The sequence below is a fragment of the Cyanistes caeruleus genome, chromosome 30, assembly GCF_971803275.1.
Source record: "Cyanistes caeruleus chromosome 30, bCyaCae1.hap1.1, whole genome shotgun sequence".
In the NCBI taxonomy this organism is placed as follows: Eukaryota; Metazoa; Chordata; class Aves; order Passeriformes; family Paridae; genus Cyanistes; species Cyanistes caeruleus.
Window position 1 is genome coordinate 3,537,567 of NC_141730.1, and position 22,553 is coordinate 3,560,119.

Here is a 22,553-nt window from a genome sequence, read left to right on the forward strand (position 1 = left end):
TCTCTGGGATCCTCTGGGATTTCTGGGATCTCTGGGATCTCTGGGGTCCTCTGGGATCTCTGGGATCCTCTGGGATCCTCTGGGATCCTCTGGGATCCTCTGGGATCTCTGGGATCTCTGGGATCCTCTGAGATCTCTGGGGTCCTCTGGGATCCTCTGGGATCTCTGGGATCTGTGGGATCTCTGGGATCTCTGGGATCTCTGGGATCCTCTGGGATCTCTGGGATCTGGGGGCGTGCTCTTAGAGGGACAATCGGGACCTTCCGTGTCCCCCCAGGTCTCCTGCGGGGCCGGGGAAGGGACCCGAGCAGGGGACGAGCTCCCGGGGTTGTTTCCCCCCCCTGCACCCCGAAATGGCTCGCTGGGCGCTGCCGGTGCTCGCCCCGAGGGTCCCTCCCGGAGAGACCCCCAGGCTCCGGCCCGGATCTCGGGGGTCCCGGGGCAGCCGCAGGAGCGGAGCCCGGCCCAGCCCCGCTCCCCCCGGGCTGAGCCACACCCGAACCTCGCCCCGCGGGGATTCCTCGGCCGTGACTCAGCCCGGCCCCGCCCGCTCCCACGGGCACGGCCCGGTTCGGCTTCTCACGGGACCCCGGGGCTGCTCGGGGGGGCTGCGTGGGCAGGGGGGGCGGGCAGGACTCCCGGGGCCGGGGGGGCTGCAGGGGGGTCCCGGTGCTCGCAGGGGGGGGCTCGGGGCCTCCCCCCCACGGCCGAGCCCCTCCCCGGTGGAAAATCCCCAGGAAGAGCCCGAGCTGCCGGCGCGGGGTCCAGCCCAGCCCGGGGGTCCCGGGGGTCCCGGGGCTCCCGGGGGTCCCGGGGGTCCCGCGGAGCTCTGTCCCCACCCCGGGCGGGGGGCGTGTGATGTGCAGGGCAGGAATTTGGGGTCGGGGCAGCCGGGGATGTGGGGCTGCGGTTCCTCCCCGTGCCCGGGATCCCCCTGGGGACCCCTCCGGTGAGGAACGTGGCATCGGTGTCTGCTGACACCCCGTGGTGGCTCCGGACCGGCCTTGTCACCGGGATCGGGGCGGGGACAGGGCGGGGACAGCCCGGGGGACCCCCCCTCCCCTCTCAGCCCCCCGGGAAGGCGAAGCCAGAGCGTCACCCGCTGCTCCTCCGCATTTTATTGCTGCAATAAATAACCACGGTGGTGTCACCCGGCCGGGACCGCGCCGAGCCCCGGGCAGGGCCGGGCAGAGCCTTGGGCAGGGGGGAGAAGCGCGCTTTGCCCAAGGAGAGCCCCCCGTTTTCGGGGGGAGCCCCAAGGGGAGAGGGGGAGCTGCTCGTGATGGGATTTCTGCCAGCGGAGCGCTGCGGACAGACAGAATTCCCTCCCCAGGCGCGGGGGGAGCCTCTCCCTTTGAGGAAGAGGAGGAGGGCAGGGCAAGGAGGAGCCCCCCGACTGCCTCGCACCCCAAAGCCCACCCCGGGGGGGTCCCCAGCCCGTCCTGCTCGGCAAAGGGGGCTCGGGGAGGGCAGAAAGCGGGGGGCTGGGAGGAGCAGGGGGCGTTCCGGGGGGGTCCAGCAGCCGCTACTTGGTGTGTTTGACACTCTGCTCCTGCTGGCGGATGATCTGCGCGATGGGGCTGGCGATGCCGCCTATCAAGGTCCAGTACTCCTGGAAGCTGATGCGCCCGTCCTTGTTCTCATCCAGGTCGCAGATGAGCTTGTCGGCGGCGCGGCGGTTGCCGGTGTCCTGCGGGACACAGCGGGGCCGCTCACACCGGGGACACCCCTCGGGACACAGCGGGGCCGCTCACACCGGGGACACCCCTCGGGACACAGCGGGACCCCCGCGCCGCCCCCGGGCTCACCGTCAGCATGTGGTTGAGCTCGCGGCTCAGCATCTTCCGAAAATCCTTCTTGCTGATGCGCCGCGGGTTCTTGCAGCAGCAGCAGCGGCTCGAGTATTTGTCAAAGTTGTTCACCAGCACCTGCACGGCCCATTCCAGCTCCGTGCACTCGCCCATGGTCGCCTGCGGGGGCGGGAGGCGGGTGAGACCCCGCTGGGGGTGGGCGCGGGGGTCTCCACCACGAGCCCCCGGCTGGCGGGGACCATCCCCGAGGGGAGGCGAACACCCCACGGCCGTGCTGAGGGGGGGTTCTCATCTCCCCACATCGCCGCTCCTACAGAATCACCCCCCAAAATCCTCGGTGCCAACTGTGCCTGCCCCACAGCTCCTGGGTGTCCCCTGTGCCCTCCCCACAGCTCCTGGGTGTCCCCTGTGCCCTCCCCACAACTCCTGGGTGTCTCCTGTGCCCTCCCCACAGCTCCCGGTGCCCTCCCCACAGCTCCCGGTGCCCCCGGCCCGCCCCGCCCGCCCCCCGGGCCCGCCGCCCCCGCGCGTGGGTCGGGCCGGTAATTCTGGCCCCGGGGCCGCGGGGCTGAGCAGCGCCGGGGCCGCCCCGTTCCCAGAGCTCATTAGGGAGGAATGGGGCTGGGAGCCGAGCGCAGGGGCAGGAATTACCAGCCAGCCCTCCTGTTGCTTCACGGCTCCGGGAACTCCCCGGCGGGGCAGGTCCCGGCCTGCCGAGCCCCTCCGAGCCCGGCCCGGGGTGTCCCCACAGCCCCGGCTCCCCTCCGAGCCCGGTGTGTCCCTCCTGTCCCCGCAGCTGTCCCCAGCCAGGAAGCTCCTGGCTGTGGCCGGGCCCGGCAGGATGGTCCCCGTCACATCCCGGTGGCGAGGGGACGGAAACTGCGTCACCTTGGCCGGACTCGGCTCTTTCCTGCCCCATCGGTGGCCGGGAGTGGGGGGAGCTGGGGTCCCTTCATCCCTTTGCTTCCAGCCCAGGGGACAAGTGACCGGCCCAGGGGACAAGTGAGCAGCCCAGGGGACAAGTGACCAGACCAGGGGACAAGTGAGCAGCACAGGGGACAAGTGAGCAGCACTGGGGACAAGTGAGCAGCCCAGGGGACAAGTGACCGGCCCAGGGGACAAGTGACCAGCACTGGGGACAAGTGACCAGCACTGGGGACAAGTGAGCAGCCCAGGGGACAAGTGAGCAGCACTGGGGACAAGTGAGCAGCCCAGGGGACAAGTGAGCAGCCCAGCAGCGGTGGCCGCATGGACCTCGGAGGGTGCACAGGGGTGGCCCAGCACTGTCCCTGCTCTGGGGACATCAGCACAGGCTGTCCCCAGCCCGGCTGCTGGCTCTGGGAGCAGGCGGGACCTGCCCCGTGCCAGATCTTGGCTCCTTTCCCTTCTCCTCGCCCTGATCCAGCCCAGCCCCAGGCCGAGGTGACACCGGGAGGTGACACCGGGCTCGGCCCCGCGCTCGCTCCTTGTCCCCACGTGCCTCAGCGTGGCCCTGTGTCCTCCCGAGCCATCGCTGTCCCCGTGCTGCCACTGCCCCGGGGTGACTCCATCAGCCCAGGGCTGGGGACTGTCCCCAGCGCTCAGGATTCGGCCACCGGGGTGGCTTTGGGGCTGTCCCCGCGCCGGCAGGGAGCCGCTCACGGGGATCCCGGGGAATTGGGCAGCACCGGGGCAGGAGCAGCCCCGGCACCCCCGGCACCCCCTGCGCTCGCCCGGGTCCCCACGGCTGTCACCGGCCCCCGGCAGCAGCGCCCGGCCCGGCCCTGGGGCACCGCGGCTGCTCCGCCGCTGACTCACGGTACAGCCCCGGGGCCAGCCGGGGGCACCGGGACACCGGGGTGGCACACGGGGACACCGGGGTGGCACATGGGGACACGGGGACACCGGGGTGGCACATAGGGACACCGGGGTGGCACATGGGGACCCTGGGGTGGCACATGGGGACACCGGGATGGCACATGGGGACCCTGGGGTGACACACGGGGACACTGGGGTGGCACATGGGGACACCGGGGTGGCACATGGGGACACCGGGGTGGCACACGGGGACACCGGGATGGCACATGGGGACACCGGGGTGGCACATGGGGACACCGGGGTGGCACACAGCCCCAGCTGGGTGGGATGGCCACGATGGGGCTCTCCAGCAGCTCCGCTGCCACCACCACGGTCCCACCGCTCCTTTCCCCTCTCCCCGTCCCTCCTCGCCCGGTCGGCAGCGCCCAGAGCGGGGACAGAGCCGGACGCGGCCCCAGCGCTCCCCGCCCGCCTCCCCCGCTGCCAAATCCCCTTTTCCAGGAGCCAGACCCCGCTGGCTGCCCCAGGCCGAGCTCCGCAGCGCCAGGGAAGGTCCGAGGGTGCTGCCGCTGCCGTTCCGGACATCCCGGGGCCCAGCCCGGTTCCCCCCGGTGACCCCGGCCGGTCCCTCCTGCCCGGCCCCGCTCTCAGCTGCCCAAGGATTCCAGGAATTTCCACCTCCCGGCCTTGCAGCGGCACATCCCGCGGCTCTTCCAGGTGAATTGCTCAGCCCGAGGCCTGGTTCCCATCCCGGGGGGAACGGGAATCCCCCGGGAGCCTCACCTGCATCCTGCCGGGGGTCCCGCTGTGTCCGTCTGTCGCCGCTGTGGCCTCAGCCGATGTCGCCGCTCTCTCCTCACCTCGCACCCATCCCTCCGGCCCAGCCGGGTTTTTAAGGAGGCTCCCACCCCTCCCTGACGTTCCCAGGGCGTTCCCAGCCCGGCGCTTACCTGGGAAATGGATCCCTGGGATTGCGACACCGGGACGGGTCGGAGCGAGCAGGGAGCCGGCCCCGGCTCCTTCCCGGGGGCCGCTCGGGGTTTGGGGTGACGGGAACACCCCAAAAGGCTCCACGGGGTGGGGAGGGGGCGCAGAATTCCCTCCCGATCCCAGCGTTTGGAAATCCACCAGTGAAAACCCGGCTCCTCCATCCCAGCCATCCCCAGCTCCAAACCACCCAAATAAAATCCTTTATTTGAACCAAAACCACTTGTTCTGGCGGCCGGAAGGGGCTGGCAAGGGTTTGGGGCTCTGGAAGCCCCTGTCCGGCACTCGGACATCTCTGACTGGGACGGATGAGGCTCTCCCCAGCTGGGAGCTGGGCTTGTAAAGTCCCATCCATAATTAATTATCCTCTGCAAATTGCAGGCCTGGTGTCTCCCAGAGCGATTCGATGGCGAGATGAGATCCCGGCCTTATCGGGGAGGGCACATCTGGGGATGCAAAGGAGGAGGTGATTTATGACAGGCGGGAGCCACCGGCTCCCCTGGAGCTCCCGTCCCGGAAAAAACGTGTCACGCCAGCTCTCCCCCGGCCTCTTCCTAATCTCGGTCGGGAGGAAGCAAACCTGTTCTGGGCCGAGATGCTCCGCTGTCGTGGCGTTGATGCAACATCCCGGGAGGGTGGGAATCCCTCCCGGACCCTGCAGGCAAACAGCTCACGCCTGAATCACGGCCTTTCATCGCCCTGCTCCCCTGGCAGATGTCACAACCACATCCAGGCCCTTATTTTTACAAGGCATCCAGGGCGTGTGCGTGCGCTCGGAGCAGCCGCGAACCGGCCCGGCCCATCCCAGCGCCCCCGGGACCCCGGGGAGCTCGGGGGTCTCCCCCGCTCTGGCTCCCCCAGGTGAAGGCTCGGGAGGTGTTCGCTGTCTCCTGGATGAGCTCCGCACCACGGGAGCCGTTCCAGAGGGGCCAAGCGCTGGGTTTGGGGTGTTTGGTGACCCCCGGGATGGCTGTCCCGGTGCTGTGCCCTCACCGAGGGGCACCGGCCGTTCTGGCACGGGCTGGGCTGCTCCTGTCACCTCCAGAATATTCCAGACTCATCCAGGCCGGCTCAGGTGGCAGGAATTGTCACCTCGGTGTCCCAGCAGGGCCGGGGAGCCGGGAGTCCCCAGTCCCGGGGCACATTCCCAGCCTGGCGAGGGAGCTGGGGATGGGAACTGGACCGGGGAGCCCCGGCTCCCCTTTCCCCCCCATCAGCCCGACCTGACACATTTCCTGTCTCCAATTAAACGCTCGCCACACCTTTCTGCTTAATTTCCATCTATTTATTTCCCAGGAAGGAACAATAAATAGTCATTCCCGTTGTGAAATCCAGCCCGGGCTGAGAGCAGACGGGGGCTGGCTGTGGCCGAGCCGCGGTGCCGGAGCTGCCGCCGGCCCGGCAGGACCTGTCCCCTGCCCAGCCCCGGCTCTTATCGCCTTTCCCCAGCCTCGGATCCATTTGGTTTTTCCCCTCTCGAGGTGACCGAGGCGCTGCTGAGGTCCCCACGCCCTCTCCCTTTTTTGGGAGACTCCTTTTTAGGGTCCCCGCTGCGCCTCCGGGGTGCCCACAGCCTCCTCCGGGACACGGAGCTCGGTGGGAAAGGCCTGGATGGCAGAGGAAAAGTGGGAAAACCGGGTTCTCCAGCGCGTTTCCTCACTCTCCGTGCGCTCCAGCGCCGGAGCCAATGGTGAGGCGCAGCTTTGTGCCATTTTCTCTTTCCCAATTTGCTGTAATTACACCCAAATCCCACATTCTCCCGGCACTGTTGGGATCCCGCTCCCGGCCGCCCTCGGCTCTTCCCAAACCCGGAATTTCGGGGTGTCCCCTGAGCTCCCTCCAGCCCAGGAGCCGCATTCCCAAATCCCAAATGTCCGGAGCACCACGGGGATCGGCAGGCACTTGGGATTTGGGAATGTGGAGAGCCCTGGGATGCCCAGAGGGGTCACACACCCCCAGAGCCCCCCCTGAGCACCCCCAGAGCACCCCCAGAGCACCCCCAGTGAATCCCCTGCACCCCCAGAGCCCCTCCAGAGCACCCCCAGGGCATCCCCTGCACCCCAGAGCATCCCGAGAACACCCCCAGAGCATCCCCAGGGCATCCCCTGTACCCCAGAGCATCCCCAGAGCATCCCCTGCACCCCCAGACCATCCCAAAGTGCTGACCCCAACCCACAAGCGCTGCGGCCCCGACCCCCTCCTGGCCCCCCACTTCCCCTCCTGGCCCCCCAAAGACAAAACGAGCTCACCCCACCCCGCTTTCTTTGGGTTTTTGGGGTTTTTTTTCCCCCAGTGTTTTTTCCTTTATTAATTTATACAAAAATGGTCGCGAGCGGCCCAAGCTGATCCCAGCCCGCCCCTGCCCCGGGGCCGGGGTCCCTGGGGATGGGGAGCACCGGGAGGGCAGCACATCCCGGATCAGCCCCCCAAAAACCGGGGGGACGGCAGGGAAAGCCCCCCCCCAACCCAGCCAGGGCCACGGCGGAGCCCCCGGAGGCGCCGTGGGAGTGAGGGGACACAGGGCTGGGGGGCCGAGCCCCCACATCCCGGGGGGATCGGGGGAAAGGAGCCGAGTCCCGCCCGCCGCGGGGCTCCGGGGCTGGGGGAGCCGCTCCCGGGGGTTTCCCGGGGCCGCGGCTGGGACAAGGCCGGGGATGGAGGCACAGGACGGGGAGAGGCGGCTCCGGGACCCCCCCGCGCCACCTCCCCGGGCGTGGGCAGAGCTGGGGGTGGGAAGGGAGAGTTCCCGACGGGAAGGAGGGCAGGGATGGAGCCGGGGAGGGGGATCCTCGGCGCGGGAGGAGCCGAGACCCGGCAGGAGCGATGTGGCTTTTCCCAGGCGCATCCCCCGGGACCGGCGGCCTCTGGAGCTTCCAGGAGCAGAGCCTCAGACCTCGGGCGCCTTCCCGACCCCCACCACCCTCTACTTCCTCCGGCAGCCCTTGGCCGCATCCCCCATCATGTCCCAGTACTCTCCGAACTCCAGCTTGGCCTCGTTAGGGTCTCCCATGCATTCGATCTTCTCTTCCAGGGGTCCCACGCACTGCAGAGAGAAGATCGGGGTGATGGGGCTGGGGGCTCCCGCCAGCAGCCCGGGACCACCCCCAGCTCCTCCTGCCCACCGCCGGGCTCTGCCCTCACCTTGCCCAGGTGGGGCAGCTTCTGCACCACCAGCTCCTGCATCTCGTTGGGGGTCAGGTACTCCTTCTGCCCCTTCACGGCGTAGCAGTGGAACTGGCTGATGACGGTCTCGATGGCCCGCTCCACGTCCGTGAGCTCCTGGCAGTCCTGCGGGGGGCACAGGGGGTGAGCGCCGGGGGGACACCACACCGGGGGGCTGGGACACCTCCCCGAGGGGCTGGGACACCACACCGGGGGGCTGGGACACCTCCCCGAGGGGCTGGGACACCTCCCCGAGGGGCTGGGACACCACACCGGGGGGCTGGGACACCACACCGGGGGGCTGGGACACCTCCCCGGGGGGCTGGCACACCCCGCGGGTGGACAGGACCAGCCCCGAGCGGGCGGGACACTCCCCGAGCCGACATTTGACCCCTGCACAATCCCGGGATAAATCTCCCGGTCAGCACCAGGCCCTCCAGTGCAGATGGCAGGCAGCCTCCGCATCCAGCTGTGAGCCCCCATCCAGCTGTGGCACCTCTCCTATCCAGCTGTGGCACCTCCCTGTCCAGCTGTGAGCCCCCGTCCAGCTGTGGCACCTCTCCCATCCAGCTGTGGCACCTCCCTGTCCAGCTGTGGCACCTCTCCCATCCAGCTGTGAGCCCCCTGTCCAGCTGTGAGCCCCCATCCAGCTGTGGCACCTCTCCCATCCAGATGTGAGGCCCCACAGATGTCGCGCCCCTCGCCCGCAGCTGCCGCAGCGGCTGTGCCCGGCTGTCACAGCCCCTCCAGGTGCCACCCGCTGTCCCCCGGCTCCGTCACCCCCGCCAGACGCGCTGTCCCCGCCCGGGGCCCGCCAGGCTCAGCCACCCCGGCGTCTCTCGGGGCCGTCCCGACTGGTTCTTCCTCTCCTCCATCGCTCAGGTGGCGATGGCAGGGTGAGTCAGTGCCCGCGGTGGCGCCGGGACGGCCCGAGCCCCTCTCCCACCCCGCAGACCCCGGCCCCGGCGGGCTGGGGGCTCAGAACAGCCCGACCCCCGCTCCCGGCCGCTCCGGGCCGCTCCTGCGGCTCCGTTTGAGGGAAAAGCCGGTGATTCACTCAAATCTGCGGCTGCCCCTGCGAACGCCGTGAAACCACAGCCGGTGATGCCCAGCGGGAAGAGCCCGGCGACCTCCAGCGCCTCAGCCCGGCGCCCCAAATCCTCCACAGGTGCAAAGGGGTGCGGGGTGGGCACCTCCCGGTTGAAAGCCGAGGAAAACAGGAGCTTTTCTGCCGGTGGGCATCCTCGGAGAGGCTGCAAGGAGCGCGGGCAGCTCCCGAAGGTCCATCCACGGGAGCAGGACAGAGCTGCCTGCTTCCCCGAGCTTTCAAGCGGCTCCACAGCACCCGGTGCCCGGCGCTGCCAATCCCCAAAACAGCCCCCGGCTCCTCCACGGGCTCTGAGTCACGCCGTGCCCGGGGCTCCGGGGCCGTGCGGGGTCACCCCCAGCCCCGCCGGGGGTCCCGGTGCCGCGGTGTCCCCGCCGGGGGTCCCGGTGCCGCGGTGTCCCCGCCGGGGGTCCCGGTGCCGCGGTGTCCCCGCCGGGGGTCCCGGTGCCGCGGTGTCCCCGCCGGGGGTCCCGGTGTCCCCGCCGGGGGTCCCGGTGCCGCGGTGTCCCCACCGGACCTTGCGCTTCTTGCGGCAGTTGCACTGGCCCATCCTGCTGCTGGCGGCTCCTCGGGGGCAGCTCCGGGGGTCTCTCCGGGGGTCTCTCCGGGGGTCTCTCCGGGGGTCTCTCCTCTGCCGCAGGGTCCGGGGGAGCTGGCGGGGGAAGGAAGCCAAGCTCAGCTCTCGGCTCGGGGGGAGCTTCCTCTCCTCCGGCGCCCGGACTCCTCCTCATCCCCGAGCGGAGGGCGAGGAAGGAGCCCCGGGATGGGAGCTCCGCGCCTGCAGCTGCCGGGACACGTCCCCGCCGTCCTCGCAAGTCGTGGCAGAGCCGAGCGTGGGAGCGGAGGGGCCGGGGGCGCGGAGCCCCCCGTGCCGAGGGTCGGACCGTCACTTACCTGCAGCACGGGCTGTCCCAGGTGTGCGCGGGCTGCGGCGGGCCGGGGTTTTATACCGGGGAGGTGTGAGTGGGAGCTCCGTGGTGCAAGGCGTCTCATTTGGGAGCCTGGCCCGGAGCCAGCGTGGGGCCGGGAAACGCCTCCTTCCCGGCCACACCGGTGCCTCCCCACATCCAACCGGGCCCGGCACGGCCGGGGCGCCGCGTGGGAACGGCCACCGGGCCCCGCTCCGTCACCCCCGGCGGGATTTCAGCGCGGCCCAGCGGGGCCGGGGTTTGGGAGCCGGGCGCTGGGAATGGGGGCATCCCCCAGGCGGGATGTGCAGGGGGATGTGTCACCCTGTGCCACCCTGTGCCACCCTGTGCCACCCTGTGCCATCCTGTGTCACCCTGTGCCACCCCAGAGCCTGCACAGCACGGTGGGCATCCATGGCGCGGAGCTGGCGAGCATCTCCCGAGCCTCACCCCGGCCACGGGCACGGCTCTGCCCCCCGCGCACCCCCGGCGAGGCAGGGAGGTGTTTGTGGCACCCCAAAAGCCAGACCAGCGCAGGGACACTTGGGGGTCCCAGCCAAGGAGTGACCCCAAGGCGGCACCGCGGGGCTGGGCCCGTCCCCAGCGCGGCCACCACGGGGAGGAGACGGGGGCTGAGATCGGGAGCCCCCCAAGAACAGCAGCGATGCTCAGGCTCGGGGAAAAACCTCTTTTATTTGCCGCGGTTCCGTAGCGGCCCCGTCACTTCTTGGCCGCTTTCTCCCTGCGCATGGCCTTGGCCAGCTCCCCGATCAGCCGCCAGTACTCCCCAAATCTCAGCTCCTCGTCGTTGTTCACGTCCAGCTCGCTCATCTTCTCCTCCAGAGAGGGCACGTCCTGCGGGCAGGGCACGGGAGGGAGGCCCGGCCGCTTCCCCTCCCCAGAGACCGGGCCGGGGGGGGATTGCAAAGCCCGGGGGACCGGGAGCGGCCCCGCGGTTCGGGGGGGACCCCCGGGGACCCTCCCCTCACCTTCATCAGGTTGGGCAGCTGGAGCCGCACCAGCTCCTTGAACTCGCCTGCGGTCAGCGTGCCCTTCTTGCCCTCCTTGGCGGCGAAGGTGACGAACACGGTGACGATGCTCTCGATGGCCTTCTCCAGCTCGGTCAGCTCGCCCGGCTCGCTGGGCTCGGCCGCGGCCATGGCACCGGACAGAGCCCGGGGCTGCAGGGACACGAGCCCGGAGGGGTGTCCCGGGGGGGACCCTCGCCCCCTCCCCAGCCCCGCGAGCTCAGCTCGGCCCCGCGGGGCTCAGGAGGGTCCCGGGGCGGCGAGGGGCAGCAGGGCCCGGCCGTGGGGCCGCCCCCAGGAGCGGGGACACGGGCAGGGACCAGGGGTACATCGGGGGTCGGTGCCCCACTTACCCCCTCGCTGCGGGCAGGCGGAGGCCCCCAGGAGGTTTCGGGGGGCTCAGGAGCTTTGGGGACGTTTCGGGAGTTTTCAGGAGGTTTTATAGCCGCGCCGCAGGAGGGGACAGCGCAGCTTTTGTCCCCCCCTCCCCTCCCGCGGCGGTGTTGGGTTTCCTGGTGCGGCCGGACGGACGCGCAGACACCGCCCGGGCGCCGCCGTCCGTCCCTCCGTCCGTCCCTCCGTCCGTCCCTCCGTCCTCTGCTCCCTCCCCGCCCGGGCACCGGACCAAACTCGGGCCGAACTCGCCGCGGCCTCGGCGGCGCCGCCCGGGGACCTCCGGAGGGGCCAGGACGGGACCGCGGGCAGAGAATCCCCCGGGGCTGGAGCATCCCCCGGGGCTGGAGAATCCCCCGGGGCTGGAGCATCCCCCGGGGCTGGAGCATCCCCCGGGGCTGGAGCATCCCCCGGAGCTGGAGCATCCCCCGGGGCTGGAGCATCCCCCGGGGCTGGAGCATCCCCCGGGGCTGGAGCATCCCCCGGAGCTGGAGCATCCCCCGGGGCTGGAGCATCCCCCGGGGCTGGAGCATCCCCCGGGGCTGGAGAATCCCCCGGACCCTCCCCAGAACCACGCGCAGGAAAACTCCCGGAGCCGTTCTCAGGATGGGAAAGGCCTCCGAGATGATGGAATCCAAACTTTGAGGAGCATTCCGGGGGTGCAGGGCAGGTGTCACCCCCAGCTCCCTCCCTGGAGGGGACAGGGAGGTGACCCCCGAGCCCCGGTCCCATCCCTGTCACATCCCTGTCCCATCCCTGTCACATCCCTGTCCCATCCCTGTCCCATCCCTGTCACATCCCTGTCACATCCCCGCCCGCTGTCACCGACCCAGGGCCCGGCTCGACCCGCACCGAGTGAGAGTTGTGACTCAGCCGCCCGCTGGCAACATCCCTATTAATAGTGGGCTCTGTGAAAATTAATTAATCCAAATTAATTAGGGGGTTGGGAGGGCCCGAGCGCTCCCCTTTAATCAGTGGGTATTTATAACACGGCAGCCCTGGCACGTGTCCCACCTTCCCACAGGGACCCCGAGCAATCTGGGGGACCCCAGATTGTCCCCGATGTCCCCAGCCTCACCCGCAGCTGTGACAAAGAGCGAGGCTGCGGCGAGCAGCCCCCCCCCGGGGGCAACACACGGGAATTTGGGGTCCCAAAGCCCCGGGGGAGTTTTGGGGAGCGAGGGCAGGGAGGTCCCCGGGTTGTGCTGAGCCCTCGCTGCGCGGGCTCGGGGAGGCTGCCACGGGCTGGGGTGGCCCTGTCCCCACCCTGTCACAGCAACTCACGGGACAGGAATTGGCTTCCTGCAGCCCCATCCGGCCCCGGGATGACGGGGGGACAGGGCTGGGACACCCACAGAGCCCCACGTCAGGGGACCGGGATGGTCTCTTGGGAAAGCGGCGGCTGAGTCAGGAGCGGGACAGGTTTGGGGTGAATCACCGGCCCCGGGCCAGGCGGGCCCGTCACTCCCCGGCCCTGGAATTCCGGGATGGGCTGAGGAAGGGGAAGATGCTGCGGTGGCCCCACAACAGGAGGGGGACGTGGGAAAGGCGCCTCCAGGGTTTTTGTCACTCCGGGATCCCCATCGGGACCGTCCCCCCGGGCTGGCCCGGCCTCGGGGACCCCGGCAGGGCCAGGAGGGGACCACAGAGGGACCGCTGGAACCATGGAGGGACCGAGGCCATCTGGGGACAGGGACAGGGCCCATGGAGGGACAGGGCCCATGGAGGGACAGGGAGCATGGAGGGACAGGCCCCACACAGGGACTTGGGCCACACAGGAGCAGAGGACCCTGTGTGACAGAGTGACCACCTGCATCCCCCAGGGAGGGGTCAGTGTCCACTTCCACATTCCTGGGGCTGTCCACAACCTGTCAGGGCTGGGGACCCCGGCTGGGGATGGTCCCTGTGGCCACCGCGGTGTCCAGCCCGGCGGGGGCCCCTGCTGGTCCCATCGGGGCTGCTCGGAGGGGCCGTGGGGCAGCAGCAGGTGCCCAGAGCCACCGCGGTGTCCCCAGCCCGGCCACCGCCGCTCCTCCCATTCCCAAGGGATGGAAAAGGCTCTTCCAGAGCCCCGGCGATGGATGGGGAGACAAGACCGGCCCAGCCCCGGCACCGGCAACTGGAGCAACTGGTTTAGCTGGGTCAAAGTGGAGCAGGGGAGTCGCGGTGGCTGAAACCTGTTCCAAGCTGTGTGTAAAGCTCCTGGCATGTCCCTCGCTGCTCCCGCTGTGCAAAGAGCTGCTCCTGGGGCTGTGCCAGCCGGGCGTGCTCCGGCCCGGCCGCGGGCTCCGGGACACCCCGGCAGTGTTGGGGTTCAGCCTGGGGCACCTCGGTCCTGCTGTCCCGAGGAGTTTGGGGCTCTGGGAATGCGCGGCCGGAGCCTCGGGAGCGCTCGGGAGCTGCGGCCGTGGCGGTGCCCGGCGCTCCTGGCTCTGTCCCCTCTGTCCCCGCCTGGCAGGGAGCGTGGCCCGGGTTATTTTTGGGGGTGGCCTGGCGCTGTCACAAGCAGCTGCTGCCCCAGTGACGTTCCCCGAGCTGCCGAGCCCTTCCGGGGACGGGGACACGCCGAGTGAGTGCCACCGGGACCCCTCCCCGTGCCCCCATCCCCGGGCTCGGGATCCGGCCCCTCCCGGAGCCCCAGCCCCCCGTCCCTGCCCCACACCCCAAAATGGGAGCTGTGGCCAGCCGGGACCCCCCAATTCCAGCAGGGACCCCCAATTCCAGCCGGGATCCCCAATTCCAGCAGGGACCCCCCAATTCCAGCCGGAATCCCAAATTCCAGCAGGGACCCCCAATTCCAGCCGGGACCCCCAATTCCAGCCGGGACCCCCCATTCCAGCCGGGACCCCCAAAATTCCAGCCGGGATCCCCAATTCCAGCCGGGACCTCCCAATTCCAGCCGGGACCCCCAATTCCAGCCGGGACCCCCAATTCCAGCAGGGACCCCCCCAATTCCAGCAGGGACCCCAAATTCCAGCAGGGACCCCCAATTCCAGCCGGGACCCCCAATTCCAGCAGGGACCCCCAATTCCAGCCGGGACCCCCCACATCCATCCAGGACCCCTTTCCCGGTTTCCCCATTCCCAGGGCAGTGGGGAGGGGTCCTGGCCCCACAGGACCGGCAGTTTTGGGGTGCCCAGGCAGGGCCTTCCCCAGCCGCGGGGACAGGAAGCGCGGGAGATGGAAACAGAGGCAGCAGGGTGTAATTAGCCCCAAATTAGGGCTGGAAGCCGGCAGGAAGAGCCCGGCACCACCCGGCTCTTGTGAAAACGCAGCTCCGGCTTGAGGGGGGTCCCAGCTCCTGCGGGGGGAGCTCCCGGAGAGGGGGAGGCGAGGAATTTGGGGGCTGAGGGATTTGGGGGGCTGAGCTCCCCAGGGATGCGGGAGCCGGGGAGGCTGCGGGGGTCCGGCCCGGGCAGATCCGGGGCCGTAACGGGATCCGCGGGATTATCAGCATCACCCAGGCCAGCTCGGAATCCGGTTTCTTGGCCGAGGCGTTGCTGCAGCAACGTCTGGCCCGGGATTGTGGGGCCTTTTCAGCCGGACAAGAGGCCTTTGAGAGCGCGGGGGGCCCCGCGGAGTCACCCGATAGCCCCCGCCGCTCCCCCCGGGCCCCGCTGGCTCCCGTGGCGAGCCCGAGGACACCGGATACCTTCACGGGTGGCGGGAGCGGGGCTGGCGGCGGCTGCGGCCCCGCGGCTGCGGCCCCGAGGCGCTGACAGATGGGGGATGCCGCCGGTGACACCGCGGGGTCACGGCCTGGCCACCTCGGTCACCCGGGGGTCCCCGGCGGGGATTGACCCCGGGGAGGGATCCCGGTGCCCGTCCCCACCCTCTCCCCGGTTTTTCCGCATCCCGGAGCATCCCGGGGGTGGCGGGGGGAGCCCGGGGGTGGCAGCGGGAGCCCCCTGAGGTGCGGCCGTCACCCCGTCCCTGCCCGGGGGCTCCGGGGGTGCTGCTGCCCGGGGCCGCCCCGGGGGCTGTGCCCCCCAAAGGCGGCCCCCGCGGGGGTGGCCGGCGGTGCCAGCCGGGCTGTCCAGCCCCGGTATCGGATCCTCCCGGAGGGAGGGGGCTTGGAGCTTATTTAAGGTGCCCGGCCGGGCCGGGCGGGCGCACTCGGAGCACGGGGAGCTCAGGTGAGCACAGGTGCCTCTGTCCCCGGCACCCCCAGCCCCCCGGGAACCCCCCAGACCCCCCGCTCCTGCCCAGAGGGGGGCGGGTGGTGACATTCGGGGGTGGCACCGGGACAGGGGGGGCTGGCGGGTGACGTGCTGGGGGTCCCGCAGCCGCAGCCATGGGATCGCAGCTGGAAGGGGCCATGGAGACCCTGATCAATGTCTTCCACCACTACTCGGGCAAGGAGGGCGACAAGTACAAGCTGAGCAAGAAGGAGCTGAAGGAGCTGCTGCAGAGCGAGCTGGGATGTTTCCTGGAGGTAACTGGGACCAGTTTGGGGGCCTGGGGGTCTCCCTTTCCCCCCTTCCCTGGGGGAACGGCGGCTGCCCGGCCCCGGGGCTCACCCTGTGCCCCCCCAGACCCAGAAGGACGCGGGGGCCGTGGAGAAGATCATGCAGGACCTGGATGAGAACGGCGACGGGGAGGTGGATTTCCAGGAATTCGTGGTCCTGGTGGCCGCCCTGACCGTGGCCTGCAACACCTTCTTCTGGGAGAACGCCTGACGCCCCTGCGGCCACCGCCGGACCAGGGCTCCCAAAATCCAGAGTCCACCCCCCAGCCACCCCCCAGCTCACCCCTCCGCTCCCCAGCACCCCCAGGGGATCCCGCTGGGATCCAGCTCCACAATAAAGGCACCGACCCAGGCCCAGGGGTGTCGTCAGCTCCTTCATTCCCGGCATCGGGATTCCTGCGAGTGCCCCCGGGAATATTCCCACTCTGGGGTCACGGGGAAAGGCCACCCTGGGTCATCCCGAGTGCTTGGATCCACCCCGGGATCCACCCCGGGATCCACCCTGGGATCCACCCCGGGATCCACCCGGGGCACGGTGATCCCGGCCGGTGTCGGGGTGTGGGACACGGGAGCACCGGGCTCTGGGAAGGGGGTGACAGGCTGGGACTCGCTGCAGGTGGCTCCAGAGGCGCCGGCACCGCGCCCGCGGGGCTGGAGGAACCGGTTGGGATCTCCTGGCCCAGTGGGATGGGATGGTGGCCAAGGGCCCCACCAGGGCCACCAGCGCCATCATCCGCCCGCCATCCCGGCTCGGATCCTCGCTCGGGATGGGCGCTGCTGGGATGGACAGCGGGAAAGGGGCTGCTCCCAGGGATGGTGGGGTCACGGAGCAGCGGGACAGGGTCCCCAAGGACACGGTGGGACACTGGGAGTGCCCTGGGCCAGGGGCTGGACCTTACAGATCCCTTCCAACTCCACAGCTCCGTAACCCCCGGATCCTCTATGATCCCAGGAGCCATTATTTTGTGATTCCATAATTCCGAGGGTCCGTGACGACTCCGTGGCAATGGAATTGCCGATGGAGCTGATAAAGCTGACACGGAATTCACGCCCCCGCAGTTCCGTGGGGCTCGGGGGTTCCGCCTTCACGGGATTCCAGGGTTCCATGGCTCCATGGCTCCATGGCTCCCGCGGTTCCCTGACGTTCCCTCGAGAATTCCATGACGAAACCATGGCGACATCGCTCCCTATGACGTCACGGCCGCCCCACCCCGATTCCCGCCAGAACGTTCCCGCCTCCCTTTGTCCCGCCCCTTTCCCCGCCCCCTACGGGGCCGCACCAACCACCGCGCAGGGGCGGGGCTCGCGCTGCTGTGGGCGTGGCCGAGCTCGCGGCCGCCATTTCGGCGGGGGCGGGAGCGGCGCCGGCGCCATTTTGTCGCGGGCGGCTGAGGGAGAAGCGGCGGCGGCGGCGGGAGCGGGCGGAGCTCAGCGCCAGCCCCGGCCCCGCGCCGGCCCCACACCGGCCCCGCACTCACCCGCCCGCCCGCCGGAGCCACCGGAGACCTGGCGACCGTGTGCTTCGGTGAGTGGCCGGCGCGGGGGCGGGGCGTTCCGGAGGGCCCGGGGGGTCCCCTCATGGCCCGGGGGGCCCCCTCAGGGTCGGGGCTTTTCCCCCTGACCGGGCTCCGGAGCCGAGGGGGGCGGAGCGGGTTTGTGGTTTTTTTCCCTCAGGAAGAAAAACGTTTTAAAAGCCACTTCAAATACAAAAAGCCACTCTGTGTTAAAATAAAACGGTGAAAAATAATTCAAGGCAGGAGTAAGGCTTTCTGTTGTCTCGATTTCTGCCCGTAAATCCTCTCAATAAAGCGGTTTTTTGAGGGTATTACAGAGTGAGCGCATCCCGGCCGTCATCCACCCATTAAATTTGCTGCTAATTATAAATTAAATTAATTAATCGATCTGCAGAGCTCGGGGGCTGGAACTCAGCATGTTTCTGTAGCATCCAGCGCTGGGGGGGATTTAAATCCCTGCACTGATGGAGGTGAAACCTGGGTGTTTTTAAAGGATATTACGCTTTTATAGCATCACCTTGGAATTTTATCCCAAATGTTATTCACTGTGCCCTTAAAACTGGGGCTTGTACCTTGTTAATAATGAGAACATTGGAAATGTGGAGGTGTCACTGTGCTAAAGGCACTTGGTTGCCATTTACAGCTGGATTTCTGTGTTATTACTCAAAAAGGGTAAGATATTCGCTGTAAAAAGATACTTTATTTTACCTTCGGTAAAAATGTAACTCCCACGTTTATTAAACCAGGTAAAAGGCTAGAAAACATTAAAAATACAGAAATATTTTTATAAATAATAAGTAATACTTATTACCTGCCTCATTCTTAATTCTCTCCATGCAGAACAGAGGTTTCTTAATGCTTCTCATATAAATATGTAATGATTGTATAAATTTAATAATTAATAATAGTATAATAATAAATTTTTAATTTAATTAATAATTTAATTAATTTAAATAATATGTATAATAATGAATTGTTTAATAATTGTATAAATTTTGTTTTCAGTTCTGTTTTGCATCTTTGCCCTGAAGATGGCATTTGGTTGCCATCTTCCTGCTGGGTTTTTTTATTATTCCTTGTAATATTGCTGAAGCATTCACTGTAAAAAGATAAAATTTCGGTAAGGGGGAAATAAAGGAACACCTTGATTGATTAAAACTCGAAGAGGATTAAAAAACATAAAAAATCCCAGAATCAGAGCTGAAAAATTCTGGCAGAGGGCTAAAAATCACTGAAAATAAATGAATATGTTATGCATAATCTGCCCTAATCTTGATTTCCTCCACCTAAGGAGTCAGAATGGAAGGGATTTTTAATTTTTAACGGTACAAACGTGTAATAAAAGTCTGAATTTTTCTCTTTTGGGCCCTGTTTTGCAGATTCTCTGAAGATGGCTGCACAGTCAGCACCGAAGGTCGTGCTAAAGAGCACCACCAAGATGTCTCTGAACGAGCGGTGAGGAAGCCAACGGCACCTTCAGCTCCTAAGAAACCATATTTTTTTTTATTTTTTTTTACTTAATTCTCACTATCCAAATCCAAAACCCACCGTGGTTTCCGCCCTCTTTTAACCTCGTCGAGCGAGCGGGTGCCTCCACACCCGCCTTACCCTCCGACCCCTGCGGCACGCAAGGTTAAAAGGGCCAAATTCCGGAGGGATTTCTCCGTGTTTTTAGTGTTGATTCGCCTCGTAAATCCGGTGGGATGTGTTGTAAGAGCAGAGACCAACCTCACACCCTCCCTGTCTCTCCCACATGTTTTGACATTGGTATTTTGGCCCTGCCGCCGCGCCCCAGGGTCCCTCCTGCCCGGGTGGGCTCTGTAAGAGGCCGGCGGCGGCCCCGGAACCGGCCCAAAGGTCCTTCTGGGCCTTGTAAGAGGCAACAGCTTCGCTTCACCTCCATCTCTCTCTGTCCTCCGAGCTCTCCCCGTGGCTCATCCCGCTGGGTTTTCCCACCTGTGGCTCCCCCGTGACGACTAACGGGTGTCCCGCTGGGCACTTTGGGCTTAAACACGCTGGCACGGGGCAGCTTCTGCTCCCGCAGCGCCGCAGGGCGGTGCGGCCCGAGCTTGGGGACACCTCCGCTGCCTCATTCCCCCCTCCATCAGCCCAAACCCCGCGTTTTTTGGGGTGGGTTTTGCTCGCCGGCCCTCCCGGGGTGCCGCTCGGGAGCTTTATTCGCCGCCTGGCTGCGTGTCGGCTCTTCCGTGGAGGAATTAAAACCGCAGATAAATTCCCCGAGCGGCCTCGTTGCAGGAGAACCATTGGGTGGAATTCAGGAGCTGCTCTGGGTGGCGGAATTTTGTGGAATCGTGGAATTATTAAGGTTGGAAAAGGCTTTAAGGTGATCCCTTCCAACCTGGCACCGGAGGACACCGAGCGTGGTGTCTCCCCAACCGACCTGACCTGCAATTTTGACGCTTCTCCCCCCCAGATTTTTTTTTTTTTTTTTTTGGGGGTGTTAATTTGGCTTTTGCTGTTCTGTTTCTCCCCTCCCCATCACGCCCATCCCCGCTTCCTGCTGGTTGTCATTCCTCCTGCCATCTCTAAACCCCACTAACCTCCGGCTTTCTCATTCCCACTGGAAACTTCCACCTCATTCCTGCCTCTCCGGTCCCCGCGGCCAGCGAGGGATCCGGGATCCCATAAGTGCCACTCTTTGCATAAGGTTCATGGGAGCTGGAGCCCCACTCGAGCACCGTGAAATGCCGATAATTGTGTCTTTTAAGCTTTAATTAAACCCCGTTTTATTCGACCTTGAAGCTTCACTAACATGCTGAAGAACAAACAGCCGATGCCGGTGAATATCCGGGCCACCATGCAGCAGCAGCAGCTGGCCAGCGCCCGAAACAGACGGCTGGCCCAGCAGATGGAGAACAGACCGTCTGTGCAGGCCGCTCTGAAGCTCAAACAGGTGAGGGGAAAGGGGATTTGGGCCTTGCAGGATGTGGAAAAAACGGCTCCAGAAAGAGGAGGAGGAGGAGGCCGGAGAGAGGAAGGGGATGGAGGGTGAGTGTGGGGAGCTGCTGGAGGACAGAGGGGGGCCCTTCTGGCTCCCCACAGCTCCCTGGCGGGGGGCTGAGGTTGGAATTGGGAGTTTTTTCCCTGGGAAGAGCGGTCAGGGAAATGCTGGATGTGGCACACGGTGCCCTGGGCTGGGGACAAGCTGAGGGTTGGATTCAGTGGTCTGGGAGGTCTTTAACAACCTGCAGACTTGTGGGATTCGGTAAAAAAGAGGTGTTGGAGAGTGTCCAGAGGAGGAGCAGGAGGATGGAGAAGGAGGAGCCACACGAGGAGTGGCTGAGGGCGCTGCAGCTCCAATCCCTGCTCCCAGGGGATGATCCAGGGAATGGCTGGAGCTGCAGATCAGGGCAGGTCCTTCCCCCTGAGGCTGCCCCGAGGCTCCAGGGGTGCACAGCGTGGGTTTTGGGGTGTCTGTGCAGGGGCAGGAGTTGGCCTGGATGATCCTGATGGATCCCTCCCAACTCCACGATGCTAAAAATGACATTCCTGGGAGGGACTTGCAGAAGATTCCTGTTTTTCCCCTGGGATCAGTAACACGCCGTCATTCCCGGGTTGTCGGTGTCGGGTGCTGGCTGTTGATGTCTCCTCTCTATTTTTCCAGAGAAATGGCTCATCCCGGGGTCCGGGAGCTGCCGAGCGCTTCACCTCACAGTCCCACGGCAGCGACAGTCGCTGCCGGTCGGTGCCAGCCCTTAAACCCCCCAGGGGACCAAAAATTCCCGTGCTGGTGGCTTGGGAATGCAGGCCCGGCTTCCAGGCACAGCCCTGGGCTCGTTGCGCGTCGTCCCCCGGTCCCAGATTGCTGCATGACTCCTGTCCCTCCTCCCACGTCTTCTCTTCCAGAAGAGCTTGAAGCAACGCCTCGGCAAGAGCAACATCCAGGCGCGGCTGGGCCGGCCGGCGGGGACGCTGGCCCGAGGAGCCCTGGGGGCCCGGGGGCTGGCCCTGGGCCAGCGGGGGCTGCCCCGGGGGGCCCTGCGGGGCCGCGGCGCCCGGGCCATGATCCGAGGAGGGGTGGCGCTCCGAGGTGGGTGTCCTGCCGTTCCCCTGCCTGCCCCAGTCCCTTTCCACGCCGGTTCCCGGGCTGAGATCCCGCTGTCCTGGCTCTTCCACGGCAGGTCAAGCCCTGCTGCGCGGCGGGAGAGGGATCGCCCCCCGGATGGGCCTGCGGAGAGGCGGCATCAGGGGCCGCGGCGGCCCGGGAAGAGGCGGCCTGGGCCGGGGCGCCATGGGCCGGGGAGGGATCGGCGGCAGAGGTGAGTGCCCAGCCCTCGGGAATAACGGGAATTCAGCTGCCGTCCTTCCCGCAGCCGCCAGAATTCCAAGCCTGGGGTTCAAACCGTGAACCCCAGACCCGCTTTGGGCCGGAACTGGAGCGAAGCGGGGAGGGGAGGCCCGGGCTCAGGCGCCGCGGCTCCCGCAGAGCTCGGCACGCCGGCGGTGACGGGCGGCCGGTGTTGTCCGTCCCCGCAGGCCGCGGCATGGCCGGCCGGGGCCGGGGCGGATTCGGCGGGCGCGGCAGAGGCCGGGGCCGCGGCAGAGGCTCGGCGCGCCCCGCGCTCACCAAGGAGCAGCTGGACAACCAGCTGGACGCCTACATGTCCAAGACCAAGGGACACCTGGACGCCGAGCTGGACGCCTACATGGCACAGACAGATCCTGAGGCCGCCGACTGAGGGGCCGGGACTGCCGGGGGGGGCTGGCTCCGTCGGGAATCCCCGATGGAAAATTCAGGCTTAGTGTGTTCTTGGATGTTTTGATACTCTCTGTTGTATTAAACTTTTTTTGGATTGTTCTTTCGGGGGTTTGGTTTTTTTGGGGTTTTTTTTTTTTGACCGGGGATCTGCGTGACTCCGGAGTTTTGGGATGGGCTCGTTGGGTTTTGGGATTGGCTGTTGGATTTTTGGGGTCAGCCTTGGTTCGTTTTGGGAGTTCCCAGCGGGAGGTGAACTCGCCTGGAGCCAAATCCGGCTTGGCTGTTCTCCTTCCAGCCAGCTCCGATCCTTCTGTTCTGCACCAGAAATTCCTGTGGGGTCGGGGCAGGTGGGAAACTTCCTTGTTTTGCTGGATTCGGGGGGCTTGGAGCCGTGAGTCCTTTTGGCACAGAGAATTCAGCCAGGACAGCCATGTGGAAATGCCTCTTTTCCAGAAGAGACTCCAAAATGCATCACTTTTCCAAAGAAAAGTGGGACCCGGTGTGACTGGAGGGGCCGTGCTTTATCACCCTCCCCTTCCACGTGTTCCTGTTCCTTTGGAATCTTCTGGTGCCTTCAAGGAGGGAGAATTCCCAGAGCTCTGGGGGGGGTTTTCCTCTGGAAATGGGATTTTGCTGAATTCACTCCGCAGGGAAGAG

The 22,553-nt window shown here is 66.5% G+C and overlaps 5 protein-coding genes across 8 annotated transcripts; 2 read left to right on the top strand and 3 right to left on the bottom strand.

The window, feature by feature from the left end:
• Positions 1-1,103: 1,103 nt before the first annotated feature.
• Positions 1,104-4,518, bottom strand: S100A16 (S100 calcium binding protein A16). Of its 2 annotated transcripts, none has more exons than XM_086866095.1 (3): positions 4,392-4,518; positions 1,809-1,970; positions 1,104-1,690 (listed from the first exon to the last, which is right to left on the bottom strand). In XM_086866095.1, exons 1-3 carry the CDS (start codon positions 4,395-4,397, stop codon positions 1,526-1,528), a joined length of 333 nt encoding a protein of 110 aa, XP_086722221.1. In that variant the 5' UTR covers positions 4,398-4,518; the 3' UTR covers positions 1,104-1,525. The 2 variants fall into 2 exon arrangements, with proteins under 2 accessions (XP_086722221.1, XP_086722220.1); XM_086866094.1 differs by lacking the exon at positions 4,392-4,518 and adding an exon at positions 2,463-2,621.
• Positions 4,519-6,888: 2,370 nt separating this feature from the next.
• Positions 6,889-9,852, bottom strand: S100A14 (S100 calcium binding protein A14). The gene is made up of 4 exons (XM_086866009.1): positions 9,760-9,852; positions 9,383-9,517; positions 7,737-7,883; positions 6,889-7,638 (listed from the first exon to the last, which is right to left on the bottom strand). The coding sequence occupies exons 2-4, from the start codon at positions 9,413-9,415 to the stop codon at positions 7,519-7,521; spliced, it is 300 nt and encodes a 99-aa protein (XP_086722135.1). The 5' UTR covers positions 9,416-9,517; positions 9,760-9,852; the 3' UTR covers positions 6,889-7,518.
• Positions 9,853-10,447: 595 nt separating this feature from the next.
• S100A13 (S100 calcium binding protein A13) lies at positions 10,448-11,384 on the bottom strand. Its single transcript, XM_086865993.1, has 3 exons — positions 11,155-11,384; positions 10,763-10,954; positions 10,448-10,628 (listed from the first exon to the last, which is right to left on the bottom strand). Exons 2-3 carry the CDS (start codon positions 10,931-10,933, stop codon positions 10,494-10,496), a joined length of 306 nt encoding a protein of 101 aa, XP_086722119.1. The 5' UTR covers positions 10,934-10,954; positions 11,155-11,384; the 3' UTR covers positions 10,448-10,493.
• A 2,307-nt stretch (positions 11,385-13,691) lies between these two features.
• Positions 13,692-16,019, top strand: S100A1 (S100 calcium binding protein A1). 2 transcript variants are annotated; one of them, XM_086865977.1, is made up of 3 exons: positions 13,692-13,763; positions 15,481-15,629; positions 15,730-16,019. In XM_086865977.1, the coding sequence occupies exons 2-3, from the start codon at positions 15,489-15,491 to the stop codon at positions 15,871-15,873; spliced, it is 285 nt and encodes a 94-aa protein (XP_086722103.1). In that variant the 5' UTR covers positions 13,692-13,763; positions 15,481-15,488; the 3' UTR covers positions 15,874-16,019. The 2 variants fall into 2 exon arrangements, with proteins under 2 accessions (XP_086722103.1, XP_086722104.1); XM_086865978.1 differs by lacking the exon at positions 13,692-13,763 and adding an exon at positions 15,259-15,330.
• Positions 16,020-17,024: 1,005 nt separating this feature from the next.
• CHTOP (chromatin target of PRMT1) lies at positions 17,025-21,995 on the top strand. Of its 2 annotated transcripts, none has more exons than XM_086866098.1 (6): positions 17,025-17,187; positions 18,556-18,631; positions 19,940-20,090; positions 21,044-21,227; positions 21,319-21,456; positions 21,674-21,995. In XM_086866098.1, the coding sequence occupies exons 2-6, from the start codon at positions 18,567-18,569 to the stop codon at positions 21,874-21,876; spliced, it is 741 nt and encodes a 246-aa protein (XP_086722224.1). In that variant the 5' UTR covers positions 17,025-17,187; positions 18,556-18,566; the 3' UTR covers positions 21,877-21,995. The 2 variants fall into 2 exon arrangements, with proteins under 2 accessions (XP_086722224.1, XP_086722225.1); XM_086866099.1 differs by having other exon boundaries at positions 21,047-21,227.
• Positions 21,996-22,553: the final 558 nt, after the last annotated feature.

Coding starts and splice junctions, on each gene's coding strand:
- S100A16 (XM_086866095.1), bottom strand. Junction 1,691..1,808: donor AGCTCAACCACATGCTGACG/GTGAGCCCGGGG, acceptor TGTGTCCCGCAG/GACACCGGCAACCGCCGCGC.
- S100A14 (XM_086866009.1), bottom strand. CDS start 9,415: ATGGGCCAGTGCAACTGCCGCAAGAAGCGCAAG. Junction 7,884..9,382: donor ACTGCCGCAAGAAGCGCAAG/GTCCGGTGGGGA, acceptor TGCCCCCCGCAG/GACTGCCAGGAGCTCACGGA. Junction 7,639..7,736: donor AGCTGCCCCACCTGGGCAAG/GTGAGGGCAGAG, acceptor TTCTCTCTGCAG/TGCGTGGGACCCCTGGAAGA.
- S100A13 (XM_086865993.1), bottom strand. CDS start 10,933: ATGGCCGCGGCCGAGCCCAGCGAGCCGGGCGAGCTGACCGAGCTGGAG. Junction 10,629..10,762: donor AGCTGCCCAACCTGATGAAG/GTGAGGGGAGGG, acceptor CCCTGCCCGCAG/GACGTGCCCTCTCTGGAGGA.
- S100A1 (XM_086865977.1), top strand. CDS start 15,489: ATGGGATCGCAGCTGGAAGGGGCCATGGAGACCCTGATCAATGTCTTC. Junction 15,630..15,729: donor AGCTGGGATGTTTCCTGGAG/GTAACTGGGACC, acceptor GTGCCCCCCCAG/ACCCAGAAGGACGCGGGGGC.
- CHTOP (XM_086866098.1), top strand. CDS start 18,567: ATGGCTGCACAGTCAGCACCGAAGGTCGTGCTAAAGAGCACCACCAAG. Junction 20,091..21,043: donor CCGCTCTGAAGCTCAAACAG/GTGAGGGGAAAG, acceptor CTTCTCTTCCAG/AAGAGCTTGAAGCAACGCCT. Junction 21,228..21,318: donor AGGAGGGGTGGCGCTCCGAG/GTGGGTGTCCTG, acceptor CTTCCACGGCAG/GTCAAGCCCTGCTGCGCGGC.